The sequence below is a fragment of the Pipistrellus hanaki genome (assembly GCF_964339955.1).
Source record: "Pipistrellus hanaki genome assembly, chromosome: 5".
In the NCBI taxonomy this organism is placed as follows: domain Eukaryota; kingdom Metazoa; phylum Chordata; class Mammalia; order Chiroptera; family Vespertilionidae; genus Pipistrellus; species Pipistrellus hanaki.
In genome coordinates, this window is record NC_140507.1 from 62,091,353 (window position 1) to 62,111,691 (window position 20,339).

At 45.0% G+C, this 20,339-nt stretch overlaps 1 protein-coding gene and 1 pseudogene across 4 annotated transcripts in view; both read right to left on the reverse strand.

Moving 5' to 3' along the window:
* Positions 1-3,818: 3,818 nt before the first annotated feature.
* Positions 3,819-4,223, reverse strand: LOC311623729 (U6 snRNA-associated Sm-like protein LSm3; annotated as a pseudogene). The gene has a single exon. The product of its transcript is annotated as a U6 snRNA-associated Sm-like protein LSm3 (transcript).
* Positions 4,224-7,984: 3,761 nt separating this feature from the next.
* SH3RF1 (SH3 domain containing ring finger 1) overlaps positions 7,985-20,339 on the reverse strand; it is a 173,072-nt gene continuing 160,717 nt past the window's right edge. For all 3 annotated transcript variants that reach the window (XM_084883736.1, XM_084883737.1, XM_084883738.1), the window contains exons 11-12: positions 18,434-18,807; positions 7,985-10,416 (exon numbers count right to left, since the gene is read on the reverse strand). In XM_084883736.1, the coding sequence (XP_084739862.1) occupies positions 10,248-10,416; positions 18,434-18,807 (543 nt within the window). In that variant the 3' untranslated portion in view covers positions 7,985-10,247. The remainder of the gene's footprint in view (positions 10,417-18,433; positions 18,808-20,339) is intronic.

Sequence of the window (20,339 nt, forward strand, 5' to 3'; positions counted from 1 at the left end):
GGATGCACCGTCCGGACGCGCTCTCTTTGAGGACCGCCTCCCAGGATGTTTTCTTTCTGCACGGAAGAGACACAGACAATCCTGGGCACTTCTCATTTTGTCCTGACAGGAAAGGAACATTGTTCCAAGTCACCGTGTTCTTGATCTTCAAAAATCACCAGCGGAGTTAGCAGACATCAGGAGTCCCACGGAGCCAACAACAGCGTGTGTTCCCTCCCTCCCGGTGGCCGCGGGCCCAGAGCGAGCAATGTAATCTAAGAAGCAGAGAAAACGATTAGAGATGGGGAAAATCGCATAAAGCCAACAACCGGCCAAGATGGGAATCCAAGCACCAAGTGGAAATGCTTGTCAGTGTCCGCAGCACCGAGCACTTGCCGAACTTGCTCCTCGTGTGTACCAGGGATGTGGGGCCTCTGTCTGCAGTTGTAGGCACGGCCCAAGGGGCCATTGGGGAAAAGGGACTGTTCTCATAAATGATGTGTTCTTATTTTGCAGAAGAAAAATCCATGCACGGGAAAACATCATCATGTTTACATAGCAAATATCATGCTGTGTTCAGTTAGATTTTTATATGATTTTAAAGACATCTTTTTATATGTCAGTCCCCATATGATCTGCCAGCAGGATTTACATGTCATTCACAATCACATTTCAAGAGCACAGGATTTCCACTTTGATTAGGTCTACACAATCTTTACATTCTTTTCCACAAGAGGTATAGCTTCCTCCCTCTTTTCCTCCCTCCCTTCCTCCCTATTCCCCCTCTTTCTTCCTTTTATTTATTTATTTTTTTAAAAAGAGAGGAGGGAAAGGGGTCAGGACAGCTGCCAAGAGCTTCTTGGTTCAGTTCCAAAGCATTCTGAGCAGAATTTCTCAGAATGTCAAATGCAACATCCCGTCTGGGGATTGATTCAGTTGGGATTGTCAGGGAAGTGAGAGGAAATTGGGAAATACAAACTTCCGCAGCTCCTCTGTCTGCTGTGATGAGTCCTGTTGACCCTTCCTGGAGCAGCTCTCCTGGTTCCTGGATGTGTGACGTATCCTGACGCCCCCTGCTGCCCTCCTGCCCTTGCCGGAAGGAAGTCTGTGTGATGTCCCCTCCACGCAGGGGCCTGCCCATGACCTTCCCCAGCAGCAGCCGCTGGGCCCCCTTTCCTTGAAGGAGTTCAGAATCACCCAGTTGAGATTTTTTTTTCCTTCACTGTCAACCTTCTTGAATTTAAAATCTGTAATTTCAGCTACCTCTAAGCATTTACAGTTTAAACTCCTGCAGTCATTTCAAACTATTTCCAAAATAAAATTGACCATTTTTACCTGGAAATACTCTCCATCCCAGTGTCTGTGCCCTCAAAGGCTCTGCCGCTGCCACGCTCAGCTTGATGGACATGGCAGGTGTGATTCTGGCTTCACCACTCCATTTTCTATGTTCATTCAGCCATCAATTAACCTTTTTTTCCCCACCCAAAAAAATGTCTCTCCTTGCTTTATGACCCTCATCATCCCCTCTCTGCACTCCCCTCTCCCCAATGGAATAGGCCCCACCTCTCCATGCTGTTCCTGCTCCCTGCCCCTGGGCTCCTCATCTCACGGGCTGCTGCAGGTCACTTCTGTATCAGGAAACCTCTAGCATCAAGGTACATAACACTTCTGCTTGGCTTTCAGGACTTCTCAGTACCCGGCCTAAACTAACCACAGAAATAAATAAATAGTACACACTTCTGCAAACAACAAACAAACAAACAAACAAAAAACCCCCCACATTTTTTAATACCTGGCCTAAACTAAAAAACAAACAAATCAACACACACATGCACACACACATTCCTGGTCTAAACTAACTATAAAAAACAAAACAAAACACAAATCTGCAAAATAAATAAATAAATAAATAAATAAGACCCACGCATTTCTTAGTACCTGACCTAAACTACACACACACACACACACACACACACCACCACCACCACCACCACCACCACCACCACCACCACCGCCAACAACAACAACAACAAAAAACCCACATTTCTGTCTGAGTCATGGGTTTTCCATCTCTGGCCCCCCTGCAGTGGAGCTATTGTGCTGAAGTCCGTCCCCAGAAAGTCCTTCACTTCCTGATACCTCAACGTTCCTCCATTCATTGTCCTAGTTCTATTGCCTTTCTATCTACTAGTAAAACTTAGTCCTGCCTCTCCCGCTCCTCTGAGCTGCACTGTATTTCATCCCTACCTTGAAGTTACTATCATGATGCATTGTCCTCTAATCTTTCGTATAGTTTTCAGTTTGTATTTTCTTCCCAACCAGACTGTAGACTCCTAGAGGACAAGACAATGGCTTTTGGTTTTTTTTCTGAATTATCCTTCCTTTTGAAAGTCTCCTATGCTCGATGACCCTACATTTTACCTATTTTTATTTTCACCATTTTTAGTGTATACGTTCTTGTAACTTATCTCCAAATAAAGAAACTGGATAAAAAAAAAAGCCTTGATCCTGTATCTTTCATAATACCTATCACTAGCTAAAAACACAGTGGTTTGTGAGAACCCACTCAATAAATACATGGTAATTTTGAAATACAGTAGGGCACATGTGTATTCATTTCAGACAACTAAGGAATATATTCAGCTCCTTCAGAATCCGAATTGAAAATGGAATCTTTGAAGTAATTTTCCCCTCTGATTCAGCTGTGCTATCTTTTTTTTATTTTTATTTATCCCAGACCCTGATAACTTGATACAACAAAACGAAAGAGAAAAAAGGCACAAACAAACAAACAAACAACAAACAACAAAAATCTCAGTGGCTCTTCAGATGGACTGAAGGGGAGTAGTTGGCAGACCATTTCTAGCTGAGGACACTCGTTCATGGGCTATTCCACTAGACACCACCCTCCATCGCCCAACACCTACACTGAAAAGCGGGGCTGGGGCAGGGGGTGGAGGGTAGGGGCTGGCAGAGATGGAGACAGACAGAGACAGAGAGGCAGTGAGGTAAGAAAAAAAAAAATAATAACCCCAAACACAGTTTCCCTTAAGGCAAGAAAAAAGGCCTTCTCCAGGGTGAGGAACAGTTGAACTCAGAACGCAAGGCTAATGTCTGACTCTGCAAGTTCTGGGCCTGCCTTCTCCACGCCTCAGCCACGGAGAAGGCAGATGGAGGGGAGATTATTGCAGCTTTGCTTTTGTGCAGCGTTTCTTTTGCGACCTTCTTTCTTCTTGAAAGGTTCACTCGCTTCGGTTTTATTACAGGGGCTGCCGACTTGATAATCTGCCCGTGCCGCACATCTGTCTTGGTGGGTAAATAAATCACAGGAAAGGGCATTTCAACTTAAAGGGTAGAAACTCAAGCCCCGCTTTGATTCCTGCCACCATCGCCACATCACAGGAGTCCACAATTGCTACCCCAGAGCGGGCCGTGTGGGCTATAAATGGAGCTGGCCGCGGTGCCGTGGTGGCCAGAGGAAGAGGGCGCGGGCGGCTTTCCACAGTCCCTCCTGTCTGCGAGGGCCCAGCTCTTCCTTCCAGAAGGAACGGAGGAACCGGTCCTTGCTCCTTCCCTCAGACATGTGTCCTAACAGGTGCGTGGGCCTGCTGCTTGAGAGTAGTTGGGTCTACATAACATATGAGCCACTTTTAAGCACTATGTCTCAAGTTATTCTCTATGTCCATCTTTTTTACGTGTGTGTGTGTGTGTGTGTGTTGGTGATCACATTTATTGGAAGGGCTGGAGAAAATAAAAACGCCATTTAGCTTAAGAGTCTGTGAGGTATGTGCAAATAAACTCATTTCAGGAGCAGAAGAATCCTTGATCATTCCTTAATATCGAAATTTACGCAGGTTTCTCTTTTGAGTATCTTCTACCTTTAAAGACGCAATCATACAAAGTCTCCTAATTTCCACACAGGATATATTCTTTGTTTCAACCAACTCTCAATGGAGGGGCAACGAGGACAACACCATCTCTCCAGACAAAAAGCATTGGAATATTTCGTTTTGTTGATTTATATATCTCTTCATATGTTTCCTCATCCATTTCTATAGTAGTCACAGCATCTTCCACATCTCCTAATATCATATTTAAATGTTGGTCATAAGTATGTAATCTACCTCGAAGCTGTCATTTCTCATTTTCACATAAATTCTCTCATTCAGGCTGCGCCTGATAAGATCCAGGGGCTCTTCGACAGTGTTGGTAGTTTGTTGCTGGCCATGTCGTCCGTCCGCCATGTTTCAAACCTTTTTATGTTTTTTTTTTGTTTGTTTGTTTTTAAATGTTTTTGTTAATTTCAGAGAGGCAGAGCGAGGGAGAGATAGAAACATCAATGATCAGAGAGAATCATTGACTGGCTGCCCCATGCACTCCCCCTTCTGGTGATTGTGCCCACACCCTGGGCTTGTGCCCTGACCAGGAATCAAACCGTGACCTCCTGGTTCGTAGGTTGATGTTCAACCACTGAGCCACGCTGGCCAGGCTCTGTCCATCTTCTTTTACTGTACATAGAGGAACTGCACAACCAAGGGGGTCTCACTGGACACAGAGTGGCTTAAAGCCATCGTGGCACACAAAAGACCCGCAAGATTCGGTGGTGCTGTCATCTGGTATCTTCTGAACTATAAAGAGGACTCTTACCCACAAATTCCACACACACACACCCCCCCCCCCTCAAAAAATAAAAATCAGGATTCTCAATCAGTATCCTTTCTTTACAGAACATCTTATTAAACCTTAGTTCAAAAGGAAAACCGGAAAAGGGAGGGGTGGTGGTTTACAATGGAGACACAGGTGATGATTGAATTAGCGTGTATTAAAGGGTGAGCTGGCAGCCAAGCATCAGTCTTGACTTTGTTTCTGCCTTTAGGGAGTATATTGAGTGTGCTTTTGTGATATAATTTATAAGGAAATTGGTTTTACTCAAAGGGACGTTTTTGCTTTATGTCTTGTAGCACCCTTGAGTGCTTAAAAAAAGGGAAAAGGTAATTCCATTAAGCTTTCAATTTTCGCCGGCCAAAGAAATGAAATGGATGTGATTGGAAAGATAAGGCGCTGGCCTTCACTTGAACTGACCTTGCTCAGGGGCTGGGGAATAAGAAGCATGGCCTTTGTTTTAGAGGTGGCATTTCATGTTTAATTATGGGGTGAGCATTCCTTTCCCCCTCCCCCTCTATAAACCCCGACCTCCATCTGAGGAGATAATGCTCCTTACGTTCACAGTAGACACATCATCCCATCATCTGAACAGCTCTGGGAGTCCTGTGTTTATCCCGGTGATCCTTGGTGAATCCAAGATCACAGTGAAAGTTACAATCAAGATGAGACCTGGCCTTTGAGGACTTACAGGGTTTCTGCTTGCATAGAAGCCACTAGCCACACCACAAGGCTCAGGCAGAATCCCCCATTTTCTTCTTAAATCTAATATTTAGCTTCATCTTTTTGGGGGAGTTTGGGGGGGGCGGGGGCTGGGGATAGAGCAGAGGAAGAAAGAAATAATCAAAATTAAAGAAATAGCCCTCGCTGGTTTGGCTCAGTGGATAGATCGTCGCCCTGAGGACTGAAGGGTCCTGGGTTTGATTCCGGTCAAGGGCACACGTGTGGGTTGTAGGCTCAATCCTCATAAAGGGCGTGCAGGATGCAGCCAATCAACGATTCTCTCTCATCATTGATGTTTCTTTCTCTCTCCCTCCCTAAAATCAATAAAAATATATTTTTTAAAAATTAAAGAAATAATCTCTACTGCTCAAAGTTAAGATGTTTTCACATGATCTTGGGAGGGTTTCTAACACAATCAGGTTCCGTGTGCTTTAACTTATAAGTTGGTGCCTCCAAAGCAGAGGCCAGATAGAGTGTAACATTTTCCTTTATCCCTTTTCTGCATGCTCATTTAACAATAGGTTTTTATTCTCCAAAACTGCACTGTCTCATCCCGTAGCCATTTATACCCATATGGATATTTATAAATTTTAATTAAAATGAAATCAAATGAGAGCTTCAGTTCCTCAGTCACAGCAGCCTTTCAAGGGTTGAGAGGCACATGTGGCTAGTGGCTACCAGAATGGAGAGCACAGATCTAAAACATTTCCACCGCTTTCCAGAGCAGAAGTTCTACTGGACAGCACTGCTCTAGACAACAGATACTGATGAAGTTTATGCCCCTATCCTCTATGCTCTCATAACATATATATTCAGTGTCCAAGCATTGAAATAGCAATCAAAGATAAATTTACAACTGCTATTAGACCGTTAGCCTTACCAATTAGGTTTTATGATCTAATGATCTTTAACAGTCTCTCTCAAAAGACTCCATTTTCAAAAATAACTGGATTTCTGGAAAGCTAAGCTTGAGAATCTGCAGAAAGGGCTGGAGAAAGCCTCTAGCCACAGTGCCTCAAGGTCTCAGAATGTTACATCCTGCTTGCTCACACACTTTCTGCTCTGTGAAGGAAGTCTTAGGTGTTTTTTGTTGTTGTTGTTGACCCTCTTGCCTCCAACAGCTATATTGTGGCATTAAGGCTAAAAGTTGTCCGACCCAAAAGTCATAGTATTGGATGACGGCTCCAAGATTAATGCCACTCGCTGCAGGTCCCTTCAACCTGGTTCCTGGGGATCTGGGTCGTTGCAGTACAATAGGAATTTGCATTGAATTAAATCAAGATGGTGCTTTGAAATGGGAAGAGCCACTGTCAGAAAGTTATTAATAGGAAACACAAGAGAAACGTTCAGTTGTAAACCAGAGGGAGGGTCTTTTAAGCGGTCACGGTTCACAATGGTTGATTTCCACTCGAAGAGCTGTCCTGTCCCAAGTGATTTCCTGCTGGGAACAAGCACAGCCCCCAGCACAGCCCCTCCAGCCAGGAGCTCGCCAGAGGGAGAGAGCGGTGAGACCTTGGTAAGCCTGGACACTGGCTAATCCCTTCTGTAAATATCCTCTCAATTACTGTGGTAGGTTGGCAAATTCTTTTTCCTGGAAAGGAGTCATTTCAATAGGATGGTAAGGACACTGTTAAACTGATTGAAAACATTTATAAAAACTTCACATGGATACACATAATTTGAGCTGTACAACTTAGTGTATGGAAAACATGTTCTAAGCTTGAATTCTAACGATTAGAGTTCCGGATTGAAATTTTCACCTGAATTTACAGAGGCATGAAAAATGTCCTGTTATCATTATGAACAGAAAACTAAACGCATGGCAGTTGGAAACATCACCTTTCTTTGTTCCTTCTAAATCCAATTAGACCCCAGTAAAGGCATTATATGCATATCCTCCAAGGGAGTGAGAGGAAATAGCTGAAACCAGAGATGAAAGTAAGGCCACCTATTAAAATACCACGTTTCAAAAACAGTGACATTGTCTCCTTGGCTCCTCTTCGCCCAGGGAGGGTACTCAGAGCAGCAACCGGAAAAAACTAAATAATTGACTTTTCCAAGCCGTTGTAAGGACAGTTTTTTTGGCAAAGCTATGATACAACCTAGAATTCCTGATTTTTCATTCTGATCAGTAATTTGATAGAAACTAAAAGTTAAAAGAGGAAACCATATATACTCTAATGACATACATGGTCCTTCTAACTTTACGACTTGTTGGCCTTCCATGAAAGATTAAAAACACAGGTTATGTTCCCAGGCCTTGTGGAGGCCCACGGGTTCCCACACAGTTGCTTGCAGGTCTGGTGCTCTTCCTATGGCTGAGACGAGACTGTAAGGGGTCCAGACTATGCAGTCACCATAGCGAGGGGGCGGGAGCAGAAGGGTTACACTTGGTGAAACTCCACAAGCTCTCAGAAGACTTAGAACTTCTTGGGGGAACTAACCAAAGAACGTTTGTTTTGTTGGAGAGGTAAAATGTAGTAAAACCACAATTATTGTAGGCATTTTCTGTTTGAGGTGCATGCAAAGAATTTTTATGAAGTAGAAACTAAGTACAATATGTCCCAGATTAAAAAAAAAAAAAAAAAAGAATTGCAAGGACTGACACAAGGGGCATGTAAAGGATGAACATCAAATTTTAATCTTGAACCTTTTCTCCAGTCTTCAAATTATTAACATGATAAATGGCAATTTAATCATCACCCTATCAATGTGTAACGAGCCTTTGTTACAAAATCTCCAGCTACTATCTCCCCCCAAAACCAATAGAAAAAGCCATACATTATATTATCTAAGTGATTAACAGATGAGATTTTAACCAACTTCATACCAGGAAACTATTAACAGAGGTACTTCAATCACATAGCTTAAAATATGGAGAAAAGACAAGTAAAAAAATTATCTTAACCTGTAGTAGTCTTTTTACTTTTTAAAATTTTTATAAAATACACTAATTTCCCAAAATAAAGAATATTATGACACATTGGTGTCAACTTACACAGATGAAAGCTGATAGCAGCTTTTTTTTCCTAACTAAAGTTCATCTCACCAAACCTTTATATATTACATGAATATCCAAGTATTTTTTTTTTTAAATTCAACACACAGGAACATAATGTACAGTGTCTTATAAAAAAAATGGTTAATTCAGGAATGATTTTCATTTCAACCACATCGTATATCTTTTTAATACCATGAAACCTCCTGCTGTTGCAAGAAGACTTTTCTGTTCATGTTTCTATTTCCCAGTTGTAATTCTTAAAAGTAAGAAGTAAAAAGGTTTTTGTGTTTGTTTGCTCATGAGGAAACTGTGGCAATGATTCCATTCACTCCCAGGCTGTCTTCCTCTTTTTTTTTTTTTTTTTTTTGAGGACTACTCAGACCCACGACTGCGTGGCACGGGAATGAAATGGGAAGAGGCCCGTGACATCAAAGGAGGGATATAAAAAGACAGGCTCAGCTGGATCCCGCCACAATTGTAAGGTGTGGGCACCCTCCCTCGTGCCAAGCCTGCCAGGGCTGCGAGAGAACAGTGACAGCGGCCGCCTCCTGGCTCACCCTTGCCATCCCTCCGCAGCTGGGAGCACGATAAAGGCCCATTTTCACTAATGACTTGTGTCACGGCTGATGGATACCTTGGCCAGGGAGAAAGGGAGTGCACTCAGAGACATCGGTCAGTAGTGGCTTTGGGGTCGGAAAAAAAAAAAAAGAGTACTGTTTTCTTTCCAGCTCCTGCATCGGTCAATTCCGAGCACACACTCACCTCGATGACGGGAAATTGCAACGAAATACACAGACCATGCACAGCAGAGATTACCGTGGGAACCAACCCAGCCACATGCGCACATGGGGAAGGACTCACGATGGGTGGATGTAAACGTTTCACAGTGTTGCTCACAGCCACGACTTCCGCACGAGGGCACCACGGACCACCACCACCTCACAAACGCTTCACTGTGTCCTGGGCATGCAGACCACGCAAGGCAAAACGGGCACATGACACTTCACAGCCATTCTCGGACAGGAGTCCCACTTCAGATGTCCCAATGGCCAACCAATGAAATCAAGCTGCTTCTCTTATAAAACTAAATAGATTTCTGAATACATTTTTTTTGTTGTTGTTGTTGTTCAAGGGTTGTGCTTTACTCTTCCTTACTGCTTCATTGATTTCACTCTAGGAAAATTTAAAAAACCCATAAAATTAAATCGAGGCCTAGGTCTTAAGGCGATTTCCTGACCAAAACGGAAAGACAAGCCATCGCTAACAACTCTTTTCTTGAGTTTCTGTCTCCCAACCCCAGGCCCCTATTGGTACTGGTTCAGTTGCACGTTTTGGTTTCCCAAAGAGGAAAACCAAATCAGAGAACTGGCATTTCTGTCTTCAAAAAGCAAAAAAGAAAAAAAAAAGTATCGGTGTAGGAAAGGGGGAGTTCATTCTCTGTTAAAAAGAATCTCTTGCTCTCAACAGGAGAGAATCCAGCTTCTCCTTAGCTATCATTTCATAAATTAATATCTCCTTAAAATCATAACCCAAAGAAATTGATCCATAACGAGAAAAATTCAAGTTTAAAACAGCAAATAAATTAGTTACGCCTTGTAAACAATTGTCCATTTTAGCTATATATCTTTTTAAAAACAGTTTCTCTGTGGAGTCAATCAGACAGTACAAGGCACGCCTTCCTCATCCACATCCAGAGTGACAAAACCCACCACCACGCTCTCATGCCGCCTGCTGGTCTGCATGCGCTGGGCCCTGGGGTCGCCCGCCTGGCCTCCGCTGTCTCCCGGCCACCTAGAAGTCCGCCGATGTGCCCTCCGTGACACCGCGCTGTGCTGTCTTGTGCAGTGACGGGATGGCAGGCCTTCCCGAGGTGTGAGTCTCCTCAGATGTTCTCCACGAAGCTTCCCGGGAAAAGGCCAGTTTTCCCATTGCGTTGCAACGTGCCTTTGAACCAGCCGTCCTCTCGCTTTTTATGAACAAACACAATGTCGCCCTCCTTAAGTTCCAGTTCGGCCTCGCTCTGAGGAGGATAGGACACCACCACCCTGTGCCTAGGAAGAGAGGGAGAGATTTTAGGGGAGGCCCTTCCGAGCAGCGGCAGGCATGGTGTGCACACGCAGAAGGGGACGCAGCGTGGACCGTGTGAATGTCTGTAAAACCCCTCCGAGTGCAGCTGTGCTCTGTGAAGCAGAGGCGTGGTATTGGCGGTCTGGGCATGCTGAACAGCCCACTGTGGATGACCCGGACTGGTTTATATATGAACGCCCTTGACAGAGAGCCATCTTGTCGCCCTCAAACGTTTATAGCACAGAAGAAAAACCGTATCCCGTTTCCCTGGAGGAAATGGCCCGGCCTTCTCTTTTCTCAAGGAGAAAGGAGTGGATTCACTTGGCTGGGGACACTGGAGGCGCCGGGGCTCTCTGCTCTGCCTGCCTCAGGCCCAGGCTGTGCCGGCCTCCGCGTCATGCTGGAAGCTCAGAGCGGCCAGGCTCCGGCCTACCTTCTGGACTGGGGTCTCCACGGCGGCCTCTCTGTGGCCCTGACACTGGGGCTTGGCAGGGGCGAGGCAGCAAATCAGAGGAAGCTCACCTGCTTTACACACTCACATTCTCCCTCGGGCAGGTTGTCCTAAGGTCTAGACAGGGAAGGGAAGACTGTGGCCACAAGTTCAGGCCAACACTATCAGGAACAAGGCTGACATTGGGATTTCTCTCTTCGTGCAATAACTGTCTGCTTCTCCGCTGGCTCCCAACTCCCCTCAGCAGGAAAAGGAGTCGTTATCACTTAGAAACCCCAGAAGCCCTACTGGTTTAATGTTATCTACCCCATTTCCAGGCTCCTTGGTCTACTTCTGCAAAATGATGGTTAGCAGCCATGAAAGCCAGAAAAGAGGGGGGGGAGGGGTTATGTTCTATATCTTTTTTTTTTTTTTTTTTTTAATCCTCACCCAAGGATATATTTTTTCCATTGATTTCTAGAGAGAGCAAAAGGAAGGGATGAAGGGGGGGTGGGGGGAGAGAAAAACGTAGAAATCAGAGAGACATATTGATTGGTTGCCTCCGGCATGTGCCCCTACCGGGACTTGGGAACCTGCAACCCCGGAACATGACCTTGACCAAGAACTGAACACGCAACCCTTTGGTCCATGGGCCGGCACTTTAACCTCTGAGCCACACCAACCAGCACTATGCTTTATATCCTTTTACCCCTTTTTATTTTTCCAGCATTAATGCTCCCCTTCACACCTCTCCTGCTTTTCCCAACCACAGGGGGAAATGGTGGTGCATGGTAGTCAGCCTTCAAGATGGCCCCAGGAGCCCTGCCTCCTGGTAGTCACACCTAACGTAGCCTCCTCCAGCCACGATGGTGATACCCGGTGTGAGCAATAATACGCCGTGAAACAACCGTGTGTGACTTGGGAGGCTAGGTCATAAAAGGCATGGGGCTCCTATTTCACTCCTTCTTGGATCATGTGCTCTGGGAAAAAGCAAGCTGCCATGCTGCAATAAAATCCATCACTCCTAGGGAGAGGACCACATGGTGGGTACCTGAGGTCTCTTCCCCAAAACTAGCCCGCCTACAGTGATGTGAGCGGGCCACCGTGAAAGGCAGTCCCAGCCCAGTCAGGCCATCAGATGGCTGTAACTCAGGCTGACATCTGGGGTGTGATCTCGAGAAATATCCTAAGCTAGAGCCATCCAGATAAGCGGCCCCCAACTTCCCAACCCACAGAAACTGTGAGGTAATACACGTTTATTGCTTTAAGCCACTACGTTTTGGGAGTAATTTGTTACACAGCAGTAGATTATAGGACCCACTCTTGACTGTACATAAATAATGCTACGGCTTAACACATGACCAGCAGAACAAATTCTATACACTGCTCCCAAACTCATAAAACCCATCGGAGCTTAGCCCTTCCAGAAGATTGCTAGTCTCACCAATCTCCTACTCATGAGAAACAGAATCTATTCTCGTTAAGAAGGACCACAGGGAGAGTCCCAGGCTATTGCTCTATTAAAAAGGCATCTCTGCAAAGGTCTAGTGGCTGCCCGAACAATTCCAGAGCGACTTTGGGCAACAGAGCAAATTATCCTCCAAGACGGAAGCAAAAGCACAGCAAGGAGGCTGGCTTATTGTTTCTTTAAAAAGGTTCCATTCAAACATGGGATGAGGGCAGAGGCATGGCACTGGGGAGAGCCCTGGCCTGGAGTCTGACACAGCCAGAAAGGTCATTTGGAGCAGACTGACGTTGGGCCATTTGCCTCGGGTGTTTTGGTCTCCGTTTCCTTGTCTGTAGAGTAGGACTGTGGTGAGTTAAACAGGTGTTATCACGTAATGTAGTGAGATCACACGTGTGATGCTCACGTAGTTCACACTCCCAGCACGATCATTCGGCCAAAGCAGGCAGGGGCCTGGCGCTCCAAGGAGATGAAGAATGGGCCAGTCGGCAGCTGGCCACGGCTACGCGAGAAACAGACACAACACAGCCTAAAGGAAACCTGCCTGACAATGAGACCAGGCAAGCTTTAGAATGGTGGACTTGAAGGTTTTGGAATTCTTTCTAAACCTTTACATCGATAAAAGCAAGACCGATACCTTCTTCTCGGACTTATCTGAAGGCAGGGATCCAAATGAGATTTCTCACGTCTGTTGCCAACACGCTAAAAACCCATGTAAAAAGCAATGTAAACGATTGCCATTTGAGGAAAGTTAAAATTTAAGCAAAGCTTTATAATTCTGGGGGAGGAAAAAGTGCACCAGTGACTCAGATCCCGTTCAGAGTAGATGTTTGATGAAATGTGCTCCCCACCAGTTCTGCCTTCAAGGGAAAATGAAACAAAAATAGTTCTCGAAAAACTTGAAGTGAATTAGATGTGTATTTGCATTTTACAAAATGCACTGAACCAGTTTTGTCAACATTTTTTTGAACCAGAACTGCTGCTGGGCTGAGAACATAATCTTCCCGCTCCATTCCCAGGGGAAGCACATTTTCGCTGCCGAGCGCTAAGCCTCTGGGGGGTGGAAGGAGACACCACGTGCATAATGGAAACTGTGACACAGCCCTGATTGCATGAAGACTCCCAGGTGCAGCAGGCGCAGGCTCTCCTCAGACATCGTCCAGCTCCGATTCTGGCCTGGAGCCTTGTGAGGTAGTCTGCATACAGATTTCTAATACTAACTCTTAAAGCCGAATCCTGGGCACAACTGGACGGCCATCTCAGGCACAGAGAGGGTTTGCCAAGTAGAAAGTTTACAGACCAACAAACAGATGTGAGGCACAGCTGTGGCGGCCCGTCTGCTGCTACCCCCCGAGCCTCACTCGGATCATGCTTGTCTTCAGTGGGACAGGGCTCTTGGGACGATCTGAACCTCAGGAGTCAAAGACTTCTTTCTCCCATGACTTCCATGGGACATGCTGCTCCACCTCAAAATCCGCACCCCATCCATTCCTCTTGATCGTCATGGCCACCATCACTTGTGGACGAACTCATTACCTTCCCCCTGGTCAAATAACCTACCAGTCCTCTCTGCCTCAAATCTCATCTGGTCCCCATTCCATTCTACACTGGACACATTCATTTCCTTAACTGTCAGCTCCATCTGCAGCCACCTGTCACTCAAAAATCGTTCCCATCTTCTCAATGCCTGAAGGTTAACCCTCAGGCCTCCTCTTCATAGCTGCAGTTACTATTATCTCCACGAACGTACCAAACACCTGTCTAAGCCCGAGCATGTCCCCCATATGTGACCTTTACCTCCCCCACTCCATACCTTGGCTCATGGGTTACAGTGAGTTACATCGGCGTTAACTCCCTAGGAACTTCCTGTGAGGACCTCTCTGCCTATCGAGACCCAACCAGGCTCTCCCATGCTCCCCTGTGAAACCTTCTCAAGCCCCATGACTGGAAGTAATTTCATGCCTGACCAGATTCCAGAGGCCTCGTGTATGTTTTTTATGGCACCGGGCCCAGTCTACATGGTATTATTGCCATCTACATCCCTATCACATTTAATCTACTAGACGGTAAGCTGCTTGAGGAGAGGTGAGACGATGGAAATTCACTTGTCTCACACTACTTGGCACAGCGCAGATGATGATTCTTAATTAGCATGCTGAGTGATAGGAAGGAAAGGCCTCATTATACGGCAAAACTGCTTTTTAAGATGAATAAAGCTCCTTCAAAAGGAATGAAATTCTGACACATAGTACACAACATGGATGAGCCTTGAAATATTATGCTAAGTAAAATAAGCCACGCAGAAAAGGATAATGTCTCCCAATTTCACGCATCTATTGACTAGTCAAGCTCAGAGAGACAGAAAGTAGAAGGTGGTTGATGGGGGCTGGGAGAGGGGGTGGGGCGTTAGTGTTTAATGGTGAAACTGTTTAAGATGATGGGAGAGTTCCAGAAATGGATCGTGGCGATAGTTATACAACATTGTGGAAGTACTTAATTTGAAACGGAAGGAAGGCGTATTTTATGTAAATTTTCTTATTACGATGTTAAAAATGAATGAATGAGTGAATAAAAATAATGGAAAGATTGGAGAAAAATGGTACTGTGGTTGTTGGAAAGAACCCCTGCTCCCATTGAACGGAGCCCTCAGAGGCAGTGTGGCTCACAGACGCGGCCATGGATGGGCCTCTGGCCCTGTGGCTGGTGGCCCCTGGCTCAGTTTCTGACAACAGTGTCCATGTGGAATGGGAGGAAGAGAAGTTTGTGATGTGAAGAAGTTCCACTGACTTCCCAATGCCCATCTTCCTGGTTTGGGCTGTGGTGTTCTGGCTTCGATCTAAATGGGCACTTGCAATCTTTAATGGTATACGTTTTCCATTTCCTTTACTTTTTCTGGCCTCTTTTGCATACTCTGTAGTTGATACATTTTTTATTTCTAATCTCCCCTGGTACAGCCCAAATTGGGTCCCCGGTGGCTCTGGGAAGCACCTGCCCATCACCCTGGTCTGGTAGTTGCTATAACCATCGAACAGCTTTCTGTTAGTTGCTATAACAATCGAACAGCCAATTAAGTATTTTACTAGCAAAACCATACAAGCTCTCTCTGCAGTTTGCTTGCAGTCCAAGCAGATTATGTTCCACTGCTTCACCCTGTGGGTTCAATGTCACTGACTCCAATTGATCATGCTGGTTAAGCCGGCTACCTTTCTATAAATCCAACTCTATCCAATTTGGGTGTTTCCAAGCATTTTCGTTTAATCCCTGATCAAAGATCACGGGTTCTTTTCTAATTTAGGAGACGGACTTATAGGTATGTGGTTATCAATTCAATTCCTAAACTTAAAAATAAACACAGAGATGACTTGCTGTGTCTCCTTAAGCCTTTTATTTGTGTGTTTTTTAGAAGACAAAATAAAGCTGTCACATATGCTTTCTTTTATTTGCCATCTCTTCTGAAATAATCTAATTTCCACTTTCTGTTGGTAATTTCTGATTACTTTTCCCTCAATTCATCCAAAATAGAGCCCAAAATACTTGCTCTATTTTTTCTGCTGTCATCAATTATACATTTGCTGCCTCTGGAATAGAGAGTTATTTCTTGCTTGTTTCCTTCCGTCTCTTGGACAAACACAAAAGAATCCTTTGGTTCCTCAGAGAATCCTCTCAGCTGACACCAGGACCCGTCAGCACACCTCCCGGTCCCCCCTTCCTCACTGCGAGACTCCTTTAGTCTTCCTGTCACACGGAGGCTTCTTTCTCTGACAGACAGCTCTGGCTGCCCTCGTCACAGTCTTTCCCTCTAGATCAATGGGACACGGTCAGGGTTTGAGAAGGAACTGTACACTTATTCTCATTATAATCTGCAGCTGGATCCTATCTTGTGCTGTGCCAACACTATCCATTGAAAAACAGTTCCATGAAATTGTATCAGTAAAAATTCTACCAAGGGAACCACAGGCATTCTGTACTCTGTCAGGGCAGGAGTTGTGGATATTCAGATTGTGAGTCAAGGAATCTAGGGTCCTGAAACTCTTTCTGAATCATACTGGTGGGAAAGTTCATCTTTCCTGCACTTTTGTGCTGCGAGTTTTGAAATATCAAAATGATACAGCTGGCAAAACATTTCATTCCCAATGAATAATAGGATGTTTTCCCCTACTACTTGTTTCCACATATTTTTTCCCTTCGTTGTTACGGCCAGGCAGACCTGAGACTCCAAGTTAAATAAATATCACCGCCATCCTGCTAGGAAGGCAAAGGGGCTGTGAAAAGCGGGTCAGGCTTCAGCATTTAATATTCCACTGAACATGTGGGTTATAAAAATATAAACTTGGGCAGAAATCTTCCCCAAAGGCCCCTTTCCTACTTGTAAAAATGGGAATGGTCCTATAAAAAACGGTGCCGAGAATTCCAGAGCGCCCGTGCCCATCTGTCCCATCATCAAAGTCTCCACACTCCCTTTTCTGATGTGCGTCCCGCACTCCCCGAACCGCCATCACCTGTCTGTTCCCCTTTTCAGAGGCACTGAGCAGCGGGAGCCTGCTGTTCCAAACAGGCTCCTCTCCCAGGAAGGGGCTGGGACGCAGAAGCCAAGGAGATGGAGGACATCTGGCGACTGAAAAGGATCCCATAAAAGGGGGCGGGAGAGCGGTGCCCGGGCCGGTGCCAAGGGAGAGTCTGGGCAAAGTGAATGGGCACTCAGAACAGTCACACAAACACCACAAATGACAGGAAAAAAGAAGAGAGTGATTCAAGGCATGAAGGGAAAACTGCAGCTCAATGCCTGGGGCTGGGGAGAGGCGGAGCCTTTGTGGCCAAAAGAAAGTAAACAAGTCGCTGGACTCCCTCCAGGCACAGCAGCTCCATCCCTGGAAAGCAGAGGGAGGTTGCAGAGAAAGAGGCTACTGTCAGAATCCAGGAGGGCGCGGATTCAGGACAAAAACCCCAAAGCTTCACCAAGAGCACAGCAGATGAGGGCAAAGACGTGTTTTATAAGGATTACCATTACAGAAAATTATCCCACCTCACTATGAAAACATGCAATAAGTTGTGTACTTCGTACTTAATGCACGTAGGTTGTTTGAAGTTTATACTTTTGCAGTTTATTTTGGTGGGAACAAATGTTCATCTGAAATGCCGAGTTAGGTGCATTGAAGTCATTTGAAAGTGTAACACTTGGATAGTAAGATTTTGGATCCGCAATAGGAAATGCTACCCAAGAGGCAACACCTCCACAAATGAGAAATCTGCTTTGCTTGTGAAATGCAGGTCCACAGGGCCTAACGCTTATAGATACAATGAATCAGAGGACACTCTTTGAAAAAAATGTTTATATAGTTATGCTTGTGTGAAAACAGTCCGCTATTTTTAGTGTATTTTATGAGGTTCTCCTGTGGAACCAACAGTGCTTTGTTTTCAGTTCACAGAATCCTAGCAGGTATTTGTCTGATTAAGTACATTTTCTTTCCTAATGCACTCCCAGACCACCAGGGACGGTATCCAACAGAATTGCTCACATCTGCGATAGTCACTCAAGGCCAGAATCCCTCAAACAGAGCTCACTGCTCGGAGTGCAGCTGAGCCAAGTCATTGGGTGCAGAGAAGTGGCAGGTCTCGAGGACAGAGCCACTCTCTTCTGGCTCAGGAAGAATAAAAAGAACCCTCCTAGTTGGCGGAATTCTCCGGTTGCTTTACAAGCAGCAGGTAGTAGTAAAAAAAAGGCAAAAGATGACACACTAGGGCGCCATTGCTGGAGACAGAAGAGAAGCAAGAAGAAGGTACAGATTTGAACAAGTCTCCGGTGATTGACAGATTTTTTTTTTTTATCCAAGTACCATTCTGGATTGGTTGTCTGGAAAAAATACATACAAAGAAGGCGGGAGGCCTACACCCAGGAAAGAAAGACTCACAGGAAGGAAAAGCAGGGACTAGAGTATGTTCCAGCAAGTGGTAAGAGAAAGCCAATGCTTGGTTGTTATTGCATACTTAGTCTAAAAAAAAACAGAGAGGAGGATGTGGGAAAATATCTTAAACGTCAGGATAAATATTCCAGCGTAAAGCTTGCCACCCATTTCTTAGTTTTCTGCTGGAAAAGCACTGAACTCACCTTTCGCAAACCACAGGCCTGGACTCATTCATGACGGAGCCCAGGGAGGAGCAGGGCTGTCGAGGAGGCGGAGCGATAGGAACTGAAGAGTCCAGGGAGCCAGTTTTTCGATGAAGAACCTCCTGGGCCAGAGCTGCTCCCACAGCCACTGCCTGGGCGGGACCATCTCCATCCATGGGGCAGGAGCCCGCCCTGCCGTGGGCGCCCCCTAGCGGCAGCTCGGGACCCATGGCTCCCTGCAGAGGCAACTCGCCACTGCCGCCGCCACCACCACTCAGCTCCACTTCCAGGGTGGGTGAGGCTGGAGGGGACACTCGGGGCTTCCGTTTGGTGGAGGCGCCAGAAAGCAACTTCAACAAACCCTTTCTTTCTTTCTAGAAAGAAAAAAAGAAGAAAGAAAGTGCATTAGTTGAAAACTGACAGTACCATTGCGTTGTAATCTACAGGGCACTACAGCTTCAACGTTTGGTTTGACCTTTTAAGATTATTCCTGTGGCTATTTGGTTATCCATGATCTACCTGTCAATTCTGAGTGGTATTAAACCAACCATTTGCTTCTCTTTCTTCTTCTTTTCTGCCTATAAGTTTTTACTTGTTTGGGGCATTCCATTGTTCATCACTATCTTCTACTGAGGTAGGAAAAGGAGATAAAAAAGATGTAAGACAAACAAACAAAAAACCTCACCGATTCATCTCTCAGGTGTGGTGAAGGCAGAAGCAGATATTTTTAGGACAAAATGGAGATATCCGATTATGGATTTAATGCCCTGAAATTTGGCCTATCCTGTCTCTGGTTCTTGCATGTTGAATTAAACACAAACCTAATCGCATTTTACTCTCTACCCACAGACTTGACTTCTTATACTTATCATAGTGATGTCTTGATCAGAGTTAAGGGCTAACCTACTTCACACATGCCATCTTTATAAAATTTAACAAGTCAAAAAGAACAGAAGTCAAACCATTTCTATTGTACAAGTACCTCCTTGTTCAGAAAGCCAAAAAAAAAAAAATCTACAAAAAGTTAAAGCTTCAGTACAATGAAAACCACTGTGTGTCTCTTTTTGCAAGTAAATGTACAAATAAGAATTTTCCCCAGCAATAGCCCTCCACAGAAGTTATCTCTTGAATCTGTTTCTTTTGACATCTTTGCTCTTTGCTCCTCTCAGAAAACCAGCTCCCCCTTCATCCCCAAGCCTTAAATGTCAGTGTTCTTTTCTTTTTTTAATAAAATACTTTTTGATTGATTTTAGAGAGGAAAGGAAAAGAGAGTAAAATCAATGAGAGAAACATCCAGTCGCTCCCTCCTGCACGCCCCCTATTGGGGACTGAGCACTGTCACGTGCTCTGACCAGGAATTGAACCATGACCACTGGGTGCCCAGGGCAAAGTTCAACCAACTGAGCCACACCGGCCAGGGCTCAATATTCTTTCTGATGACTAAACATAGGTAACAATCATCATTTTGAATTGTTTTACAAAGATGTCAACTATGTCATAAAATCCTCTGAATGGAAACATGACTTGAAAATAAAACATTTCATTTAGAAGTCATTCTTTAGAAAACTCTATAAACAAGTTGGAATTATTAAGGTCCACTAGTAGAAAAATAGAATTATGAGATATAACAATGAGATATATCAGTGAGAAATTTTTCTTGGGAATATGAGTTAGTTCATACCAGGTGGAAATCCACTGGGGAAAAGAGTTCGACTCCATAATGACACAGTTCCATTCGACATCCAACAACAGGAAAAAAAGGAAGCGACAAACGTAATCATTTATCAGACAATGAAAGGCATCTGGGGAGACTGCACCACAAGCCCATTTACCGCCCTAACACACACAGTATGCATCGACTCATGGGTCAGAAACAGAGTGAGGAGAAAGGCAGCAGGAGTGCAGT